At 43.3% G+C, this 11,137-nt stretch overlaps 1 protein-coding gene across 1 annotated transcript in view; it reads left to right on the top strand.

The window, feature by feature from the left end:
- Positions 1-1,977: 1,977 nt before the first annotated feature.
- LOC102976496 (quinone oxidoreductase-like protein 2) overlaps positions 1,978-11,137 on the top strand; it is a 19,580-nt gene continuing 10,420 nt past the window's right edge. Inside the window, 6 exon segments of the mRNA XM_024133630.2 lie at positions 1,978-2,008; positions 5,826-5,982; positions 6,066-6,174; positions 8,236-8,332; positions 9,974-10,032; positions 10,567-10,632. Coding sequence (XP_023989398.2) covers positions 1,978-2,008; positions 5,826-5,982; positions 6,066-6,174; positions 8,236-8,332; positions 9,974-10,032; positions 10,567-10,632 — 519 coding nt within the window.

The following is an 11,137-nucleotide window of genomic DNA, read 5'->3' as shown; positions in this document are numbered from 1 at the left end:
ACCAAGGATTGAACTCGTGCCCCCTGGGGTGGAAGCGCAGAGTCCTAACCACTGGACTGCTAGGGAATTCCCTTAGAAGCATATTTTTTGTGTGCCTTTCTCCACTAGCTGGTGAAAGGTTCAAGGGCAGGGACTGTCTTATAATAAGAGCTGCCATTTGTTGAGGGTTGCAATGTACTGGCTTATCTTGTTTAATTCTCACAGCTATTATTATGCTTGTTTTATAGGTGAAAAAATGGAGGCTCAGAGAGGTTAAATAACGTTCCCAAGGTCACAATGACTGAGTGGCTAAGCCAGGAATCCAGCATACGTACATCTGATTCCAAGGCCTAAATTATTTTCTCTTCAATATGTTATCATCGGAACCATCCACAGTGCTCACAGCTTAGCTGTGTTGGGATAAACAGATAAATACCACCTGAACAATGAGATTAGTGAGCTAATCCAGGTTTATAAAATTCTTGGGGGGCAGAAATATGGAAGGGAAGGGTTTGTTCTCTCTGGGGGAGGTGGGGTTGGAAAGGCTTCATAAAGTTCCCAGACTGCTTGGGAACTTGTAAGCTGGTTCCATAATGATGGCTTAAGATGGAAAATAGATTCCTGCATCAAATATTGGTGATTAGTTTTGGAGGCCATGGCAGACATTGTTCAGGTCACCACTGCTTCCATCTGGGTGCCAGGAATTTAGCCCAAATGCCTGCTGGTACCTGCAGCCCAGTCAGCACATTGTTTCATTAAAATCCTATGTGCGCGTGCACATGTATGTGTGTGTGTGTGTAGATGTGAATGTGTGTGTGTGAAAACTACTTTACATAATCATAGTTTTAATCTTACACACTATACTTTAAATTTAAATGAAATCAATACATTTTCAAGTTTGTGGCTATAAGGAATAGGGTAGTACTGTACTCCTAATTATGTGTTAACTTTTCTTCCTGCTCTTGGGTCTTAACTGCAAGCATCCCTGGAGGCTGCTTTCTCTCTATTCTTCTCTTCAGGGAATTCATCTATTTTCTAGGGTTGAACTACTGTAAAATTCCTGTAAAATTAAACTTAAAACTACAAGCAAAAAAGCATGCCTTTAAAATGTACGGTACAATACCTTCTTTGTCTGCTGCAGAGGGCGTTTGTGAGAGAGGGCACAGTGGGTGGCCGGGCTCTGGCATCAGGCAATTAGGAGGCTTCTAAACTGCTCCATTTCCTAGCTGTGTGGCCTTGGGAAAGTTACTTAACTTCCTTAAGTCTGCATTCCCGATCTATAAAAGAGTGAAAATAATAGTATCCTAGTAATAGGACTATTGTGAGGACTAATGAACTAATGCAAAAGCACTTAGTAACTTGTTTGTTGTAAGTTACCAATAAGTGCCAGTTGTAACAATAATTATTATCACTCTCATCACTGGCAGGATAAAGCAACTTGTGTGACAGTGATTTGAAACCTGTGAAGTACTATGAAAATGTGAAATATTATTGTTTTGTATAGTGTTGAGTGAAACCCAAAGAGCTCGATAGAAAGGGAATCGAACAAGAAATCAGGAAAGCCAGATCCTAACAGATCCTAATGCTACTTCAGCCACTAACCCGCACTGTGACCTTGGGCCAATCTCTCTCTGAGCCTCCGCTTTCTCCCTTGTAAATGAAGCAGTTTGCTTAGATTATCTTGACGAGCATTCCCAGCTCTGAAATTCTATGATGCCATGAGTGTTGGAGCAAATAAGTTATGTAGCAAATCTTACACGGTTCTTGGAATAGACTAGAAGGTTAATACGTCCCACATATACCAATGGCCAAAGTCCATCTCTGAGGTTGATAAAAGTTAACTGAAACTGTAACAGTCAGAAAGAGCTATCTGGGGGAATTCAATGAAAAGGCAAACTACAATGCACCTCAAGGCTCTTGGGAGACATCTTTTTTGGTAGAAGATAATAACGTATCTATAATGGCAATACTGAACTAGTCAGAAAAAAGGATCAGATTATGCCCGGCAGCTGTATACTTAGGCAGGAAAGTAGGTGCAAGACCCCTTAACATTTTTGGCTGTGGCTCTGAATTGTAATGTGCTGGTAGCTCTCCCACACAGCTTGGGGGGCTCCTGGCTTCCTACCTTCCTAATGTACTGAGTATCTGCTGTGTGCTAGATGTAGTGGTCAACTGGGCTACTGAGACACACGGTCTCTATTCTCAAGGCACTGACAAACTATTGGATAAAGCATTTTAACTGTGGAGGGCTACTTTTACATTTTCAGCACAGTCCTGCATGGTATTTATATTGTTTATATACTGTTTGTCTATTATTCTGTGAAAACAGCTGTTTGTGTATTCAGCTCTCCACCCTCAGACCTCCAGCAGCTTCTGGATGTTAAATATTATCTCTTCATGCTGGTACACCAGCAGGAAGAGTCATCTGTTACTCTTTTACTTCCTAACGAGCCCTCAAACTGGTTTGTAGGGCAGTTATAGATTCTTTCTTTCTTCGCGGAGGAGTGATCATTTCGGATTTAGTTGCTTGGTCTTATTCTCCGCCAGGACTCAAATTTTGTTCTTCCTCTTCACTTTCCTACCTTACCCCACATAAAACAAAATAACCAGAAATGATAACAAAAACTAGACAGTATGGTGTGGTGGCAGCAATTTGATGGATCAGCTAAAATACTTCTTTTGCTACTATAGCAGCTACTATTAAATGCCTTGTCACTTACCTTTGAAGCTCTTCTGAAAAGTGAAAGTTATTTTGCATATAAGTGCTTAAAATCACCTCAATTACCTAAGATACTTTCATCTCCCTCCAAGATTCTTCTTAAAGGGCCTTTTGCTATTTTCTTCAGATACTGTTATAAGTGTAGAATGCAGTATTGATAGATTTCTCCAAACTCACCTATTTTCATATGCCCTGAGAATAACAAGGATATTATGAAAATGACAATAGAAAAAATTTCCATAAAAATAATTAATCAATAATCAAAAACCTGATGCTTAAAGATACTTCCAATTATCTGGAAAATTGATACTAGGTAACCGAGTGCTCATTCAACAATTCAGTGATAAGCATGTATTAAGTGCCTAAAAGTGTGGAATTGTGCAAAGTACTGCAAACATAAAGGAGATTAAGAAATGGTTGTTGCTTTCAAGGAGCTCAATTAAAAATTGTTACCTTCATGTAAACCAACTATACTTAATAAAAAAAATTTGCTTGCTTTATATCTTGTATAAATACTTAATATTTTACAAAACATTTTCCACGTGTAACAACTCATTTCATCCCCAGATCAATATTGGTTTCATACTTCATAAACTTGAGATTTATTGTTGCTCACTTTTATTTGGCAACCAGAATGCTGATTTTGATGATGATAATGTTCGTATTTCTCCACTGTTCCTGGTTTGATTTTATGTACCTAATGACTAAGAGTTTGCAAAGTGTTTCATGGAAGATAATTTTTTCCACCTTCTCACCTTCTAGTCCTTGTTCCTCTTCTGCCCAGCTTCTCCCTAAGGGAGGTGGGGCTAAAATGACTTCAAATTCCCTGTGAGTGCTCTTAAGATAACGGTGACCTCTGCTACATACCTGTGGTGGGAAACTGGTTTTTGAATTCCTTTCCCACCAAAGCCTTTAGGCCATGATTTCAGAAATTCATTCCTACTTCATTTTTGCTTTCTATTTTTCCTTTATTCCATTCCTGATCATTCCATAATTCTATGCTATCTTGGACTATTGTTTCCATCAAAAAAATAGAAACAGAATTTAGCAACTGAGGGATTATTCTGCCCAATGCTTTCACTTTATGGGGGAGGAACTGGGTTCCAAAGCTATGAGGATTGCCAAAGCCATACAAATAGGTGGTAGAGTGGGCTTGAACCTCAGAGGCTATACACTCTTTGATCAGATATCTTTTTTTTTTTTTTTTTTGGCTATGCCTGGAGGCTTGTGGGATCTTACAATAGTTTCCCCACCACGGATTGAACCCTGGCCACCTGAAGTGGAAGCACGGAGTCATAACCACTGCACTGCCAGGGAATTCCCTGACCAGATGTCTTTTTATTTTATTTTATTTATTTATTTATTTATTTTTTTTGCGGTACGCGGGCCTCTCATTGTTGTGGCCTCTCCTGTTGCGGAGCGCAGGCTCCGGACGCGCAGGCTCAGTGGCCATGGCTCACGGGCCCAGCCGCTCCGCGGCATGTGGGATCTTCCCGGACCGGGGCACGAATTCGTGTCCCCTGAATCGGCAGGTGGATTCTCAACCACTGTGCCACCAGGGAAGCCCCAGATGTCTTTTTAAAGATATCAGTCTTTTTTTTTTTTTTTAAATAAATTTATTTATTTATTTTTGGCTGTGTTGGGTTTTCGTTGCTGCATGCAGGCTTTCTCTAGTTGTGAGCGGGGGCTACTCTGTTGCGGTGCGCGGGCTTTTCATTGAGGTGTCTTCTCTTGTGCAACACGGGCTCTAGAAGCGCGGCTTTCAGTAGTTGCAGCACGCGGGCTCAGTAGTTGTGGCTCACAGGCTCTAGAGTGCAGGCTCAGTAGCTGTGGCACACGGGCTTAGTTACTCTGCGGCATGTGGGATCCTCCCAGACCAGGGCTCGAACCCGAGTCCCCTGCATTGGCAGGCAGATTCTTAACCACTGCGCCACCAGGGAAGTACCAGACTGTCTTTAAAAGCTATTTGTCAGGGGCTTCCCAGGGGCTTCCCTGGGGCTTCCCTGGTGGCGCAGTGGTTGAGAGTCCGCCTGCCGATGCAAGGGACACGGGTTCGTGCCCCGGTCCGGGAAGATCCCACATGCCGCGGAGCGGCTAGGCCCGTGAGCCATGGCTGCTGAGCCTGCGCGTCCGGAGCCTGTGCTCCGCAACGGGAAAGGCCACAACAGTGAGAGGCCCGCGTACAAAAAAGCTATATGTCAAGTGAAACATTCTTCCCAGGATAACATTCTTTTATATTGCTAGTATATAAATATTTGGCTACTGTTGCAACAGAGACCTACCCAGTTTTACAATTTTTCACAGATTATACTGTTATGTTTTCAATTTTCCCAGAGTGTACCTGTTCACCCAGGTACACTGTCCTTGAATCAATTGTTGAGCATCTACTACGTGTCACGCAGAACATAGGTGTTTTGGCCTGACTTTAATTGGAAGTACTCTTTGGATTCGCGTAGAATCATTTAACATTGGATTGCTAGTAACTGTACAGTTTTAGTGTAAGTGGTCCAGTAAGTGTGAGAAAATTAATAACAAGAATTGAATCCTAATAAGATGCTGAAGGTAGACATTAAAGCCTTTATGCATTTAGGATTTCACACATGCAGAGGACCCTTCCCCCAACCCCTAATTATTTATTTATACATTGTCTTATTGAAGTAGTTGATTTACAATGTTATATTAGTTTCAGGTGTACAACACAGTGATTCAATATTTTTCTAGATTACACTCCATTTAAAGTTATATTGGCGGTATTCCCTGTGCTGTACATTACATCTTTGCATCTTATTTATTTTATACCTAGTAGTTTGTACCTTTTCATCTCCTTCCCCTGTCTTGCCCCTCCTCTCACCCCCACTTCCACTATTAACCACTGGTTTGTTCTCTGTATAAGAACCTCCAAGTGTGGTTTTTAAAGTCTCCTGAATTTGCTACAAAAATGCCAACAAAGGTTAATCTCCGGGGATCTGTTTCTATTTACTCATCTTCCTCCATCCCCGCCCCCAACCCCACAGCCCACAGTGGGCTCCACCTGCAGGGGGCCCCGGGGGACCAGGGGGCCCGGGAGAAGCGCGGCACCCCCGCGGGTGGGACTAGCCCGTGGCGCGGTCCCGGCTGCTGCTGCCAGCCTGGGTCGGGTCGCGAGTCCCCGGCGGCCGGGGCGGGGCGGGCGGCGTCCTGCTCTTCCTGCCGCGCTTGGACCTCCCCCTCTGGCGACACTTGCGCGGGGCCCTGGCGTCGGCGGCGGCGTGGCGACGGTGCTTGCCTCGGGCGTGGCTCTGCAGGTGCGGCCCTGACTCACCACCGAGCCCCCAAAGGCGTTAACCGGCTCGCCCCCAGTAACCCGACGCTTTGTTCCGCGTTGCAGGAGGGCCGGGCAGGGCTGCGGCAGGCACTACCGCCCCGCGCTGGGCGCCGAGTTGAAGCAGCCCCTGGCCCTTGAGGAGGCGCTTCTCCGCCATCTCCGGCCCCCCGAGGTAGGGTAACTGGCCTGGCCCCGAGACCCCCTAGACGCCCCCTTCTCCTCGGCCACCACCCAAGCCCCGCGGGCTCCCGACCGGAACTGAGTTCCCGAGTGCTCAGCTAGGGGGCGCCCGCGAGACTGGAGCACAACTTTGTGCTGGGCTTCTAGAAAGGCCCTTTCTGGGGTCACAAAAAGGCCGAAGCGCAAGAGGAAGATTGTTCCCCAAAATACAAATGTAGAAGTCCCCAGAGCTGTTGCCTTAGAAACAGAATTCTGATTTGCACACGAATAACCACCTGTAAGTTATTGATTTAGCACAGATAAATGGACCCCATGCTTTGCTTCCTCTTCTTCAATATCAGAATCTAATTATCTGCCCTCCCTCCTCCCCCCCAGCCAGCCCGCTAACGGTATTTACATGATAATGTGCCTTGTTCCCTCCCCTGGTGTACTGCAGTGATTTGGGGTGGGTGGGGTTATATTAGGGTTGTGGGCATTTACCCACATTTAGGGTGGTGGAAAATAGGGTAGCCACTTTGGCTTTGCCTGTTGACCACCTTGGTAACACTGTCACCTGGCGTGGAGAATGAGAACCTCTGACAAGGTGAAGCAGGCAGTGAGTCTCAGGGTTGGGGACCACTGGTGAGAGGGAGAAATGTGACTGCAGCCCTGAAGTGTCACTAACACGGACCCTGTGACTAAATAGATTATTTGGGTGAGCGCAGGACAGCAGCCAGTCTGCTTCCTGGGATTCACATGCTGAAAGATGTTCACCTTGAATCAAGGTGGAGTGGCTTGAGCATTTATAGGTGCTGTACATGTCAGCAACTGTGTCGTGCACACAATGTGCATAGGCTTGAGGGCTGGGCTCCTTTGTTCTGTTATTTGTCCAGGCTGCTGTGTCAGAAATTAGCTCCTGAGAGATGGGACTATGGGAATTTATCCATCGTTAAATCCCCATAGTCTGGAAGGGTGCCTGGCATGTGGCAGATGCTTAAAATATTGTTGAATGAATCCATTTTGCCCATAAAATATCTTCTCATAAATAAGGTCACCTCTGTATGATATGGGAAATGTAAACAAACAAATAAATAAATGAATGTCACCGATTCTGTCTCTCAGCCTTCATTTCCTCCTGTGATTCCAAGCCCTGTTGAGTTGGGTTGGTCTATGACAGTAGTTCTTTAACTCCAGGCTGCATCAGAATTACCTTGTCAAAACAGATTGCTGGGCTTTGTCCCCAGAGTTTCTGATTCAGTAGGTTGGAGGCTGAGAATTTGAATGTCTAACAAGTTGCCAGGTGACACTGAAGCTGGTGGTCTCGGGACCACACTTTGAGAACCACTGCTTAACAAGGTCTAGAGAAATTGCTGCAGACCTGCCTCTGCTCTAGCTCTGTCATGAAACACATAAGCTGGGGAATCCTGTTCTAGCTTCTAGAATTCCTGATTCCCAAAACAGCTGATCATGTTACCCTCTGCTTAAAATCTTTTAATGGCTTCCACTGTTCCTATGCTAAAGATTAAGATCCTCAACAAACCCTACAAACCCTCAGATGCTGTGGGCCCTGCTCTCTAGCCCCATCTTTTTCTCTTCTTTGTGCACTAAGCTGGTTTTTCTTTTGTCCCCACCACCGGGCCTTTGCACATGCCATTGCTTTTGTCTGTGCCAGGCTCCCTACCCACCTATTTTGAATAGTTAACTCCTAGCTGTTCTTAGGTCAAGTGTTACATTCACAGGGGATTCTCCTGACTTCCCCCAAAGGTCAGATCTCCCCATTATGTGCTTTAATGGCACCGTATATTTCTATCTTTAACATTTTGTGTAGGAGTTGTAATTTAACACATAAACCCTTATAATTATTTGGTTAATGTCTGTCTTCTTTGCTATACTCTTAGCTCCATGAGGTCAGGGACCTTGTCCATTCTGCCTCATGAATGTACACTGGTACTTAGTTCAGTACCTGGCATATAGTAGACTTTCAGTAAATTCAGTAAATATTATGGTATAATTGAATGAACTTTGTCTCCAGAGATGTGTACTGCTCTGCCTTTTTGCTCTATTTCCTTTGCAGGTCAGAGTTGATGTCCATTTCTGTGGGGTTAACTTTGCTGATATTTTGGCCTGTCGTGATCAGTATCAGGAAAGGCCCCAACTTCCCTTCACACCTGGTGAGTAGGAAGGGGCCAAGTGACTGCTTCAAAAAAAGAGGATATAGAGTATTTTCAGAACCATGTGCTTCATCTTGGGCACTGTGATGGTGGTGTCTGCCTGCTGTCAGTGGTGTCTCAGATATGTCAGCCTCACTACTAATTAGAATCACTAGATTGCAAGTGCTGTGAGGGAAGGTTCTATTACTGTCTTGCTCAACATTATTGCCCTCCCCCCACCCCCAGCCCCATTAGTACTTTTGTATGTGGCTCATAGTAGATGCTCAATAAATACTTGATGGATTGATTGATTGAAATATAGTTGACGTACAATGTTATGTTAGTTTCATGTGTACTACATAGTGATGTGACGTTTGCATACATTATGAAATGATCACTATGGTAAGTCCAGTAACCATGTGTCCCATACAAAGTTATTGCAATATTATTGACCATATTCCTTATGCTATATATTACATCCCTGTGGCTTTTTATTTTATAACTGAAGATTTGTACCTCTTAATCCCCTTCACTTATTTCATCCACCCCTCAATAAATACTTTAAAAATGCGTAAATGAACAAATACAATTTTACATATCATTATGCTCACCAGAATCCTGATCAGAACCATCATTGGCCGTAGTCATTCCCTTTCATTCCTTGACAGTGCCTCAATTTTGTTTTTACCCTGAAGGATCATAAACATCTGGTTGCAGCTAAAACTCTCAGTCATCACAAATACGTTCCCAAAGAAACCTAATACCAGAGGATCAGAAAGAAACAGTTTATACATTTCTTAGCAGCCTGCTCTCTGATTTGCATTATACCCAATCTGATTACATTTAGATCCTGAATATGTGGACCAATGACTGATTTTTGTTGCTGAAATTTATTAAAAGAGATATAAGTATAGTTTAGTAGATATCTGTATATATATATATGTAATATACAGTTATATACAGTACATGTATATTTTATACAGATATATACTATTAGGGATACAGTGATTGCAAAACAGTTGCTGTGTTTTGGCCTTAGGGTACTTGGTTAAGTCTCAACAATTGGAACCATTTCCCTCTGTTTGTATTTGTTGAAATGCTGGATGGGGGGAAGATGTCATACTCAATTGAGTTATTCTTCTGGCAGCTCAAGTGGGAAATGTATGATAATTAAATTCAGAAATTTTGGAGGTGGAAGAGGAAAGGGCAGACAACACCAATTCATCCAACTGAGCCAAGTACTATATGAATAAATATAGTTCATGTCCTCGAGGGCCTCATAGTTCAGAAGAGGAGACATGGAAACAGATAAATACAATATGATGAATTTGTCATTGAGGTGCTGTAGGAACCCAAGGCCCCAGTGATCAAGGTCAAAAGTACTTGTGTACCCGTGATTCTCTGTGCTTTTGCCCATTCTTAAAATTTTCATTTGTGTCACGGTAAGAATGGGACTACTATAGCTTTTCAGGTTGTTATCATGAAATCTTAGTTCACTTTCCTGTGCTTTGGGTACAACACTCTTACCCTTCTTCCTGGGTGGGGGGAACACAAACCCTATCAGCTCCAGAATACTCATAGGACAGCCTGTTGATCAGGGTTTTCTCAACTCTCTTGTGCTGGGCTTTACAGATAACCTAATCTTTGAACAGTTTGTTTAAGGAATGGAGTTTTCTGGGACAGTATTGGAGACAGGCACAGATGTCAGCACGGTGAAAGTGGTAAATTCGTTGAATCTAGGGAACTGATGTGTGGGTAACTATGAGAAATGTGCTAACTTTATTTGTAGCCAAAGGGCCTTGCTTCTCCTGGACTTTGCCAGCAGACACCAAAGGGAAAACGAGATGGAGCAGGGAGAAACTAATTCTGAATTGAGGGAAGGAAGTCTGTGGAAGTTCCTGGCTTCGTTAAATTTTTTATTACTAATAAAAGGCAGCACCTGGATTTTTAGTTACTGAGAGGATAGAGGATTCTCAAGTTTCAGTCTCACGTGAAAGAAATGAACACTGGGATTCTAATTCTTATTAGTCTTTTTCTTGCTCCATCCTATCATTGTCCAAAATGTGCTCAGATTGGCTTGGCCACCTGATGGGGGTAGTGAGAAAATGGCTGAATTATTTACTAAACAGTAATACTGGACAGATAATTAAGGGAACCTGTGTCTTACTGGGTCAGAAAGAAAGATTTTCTTTCTTTTTCGGATTAATAGCAAGGGCATGCATTTGAACATACCCTTAATGGTTTTTTCCCTTCAGGGAGATGGAGTTATTGGCGTGAGTGGCTTTAATGGTATGGCTGAAGAATGCATCACTGACCACAAGGTAGCCCTACCTCTCAATACTAATCCTTGGAGATATTTTTTCTGCTTTCTTTTCTTTACTTTTCATCTATCCATCATTCCTTCTTCTCCTTTCCCTCTCTTTCTTTGTATTCTTTTGGTTATATCTTGTTTCTCAGCCAAGCACTTCTTTCTTTCAAATATCGGTGTGACAACACTTGTTTGTTTGTGTGGAGTGGTTTAATGAAGAAGGGCATTTTGTTTTCTGAGCCCCAGAGCAACCGACTGGCTCTCCAACTGGACCATAGTTAGGTGGTTTTGGTAGAAAAACTGGTTTGGGGCATTGAGCTGGATGTAATGGGTTTCTTCCCCACATCAAGCTTGTGAAAGAGAGAGTCCTGGGAACGTTGCCAGCCAGGGTGGGCGTGGGGTGGGGTATGTTTGTGCAGGATGTGAATGATGCCCCCTAGTGGTGAAAGGTACACTTTTAAAAAAAACAGCTTTATTTGAGGTAAAATTTTTTTTTTTTTTTTTTTTTTTTTTTTTTT

This window comes from Physeter macrocephalus, chromosome 4, assembly GCF_002837175.3.
Source record: "Physeter macrocephalus isolate SW-GA chromosome 4, ASM283717v5, whole genome shotgun sequence".
Classification (NCBI taxonomy): domain Eukaryota; kingdom Metazoa; phylum Chordata; class Mammalia; order Artiodactyla; family Physeteridae; genus Physeter; species Physeter macrocephalus.
The sequence above is the reverse complement of the archived record's forward strand: the minus strand, read 5'-3'. Positions and strand labels throughout refer to the sequence as shown.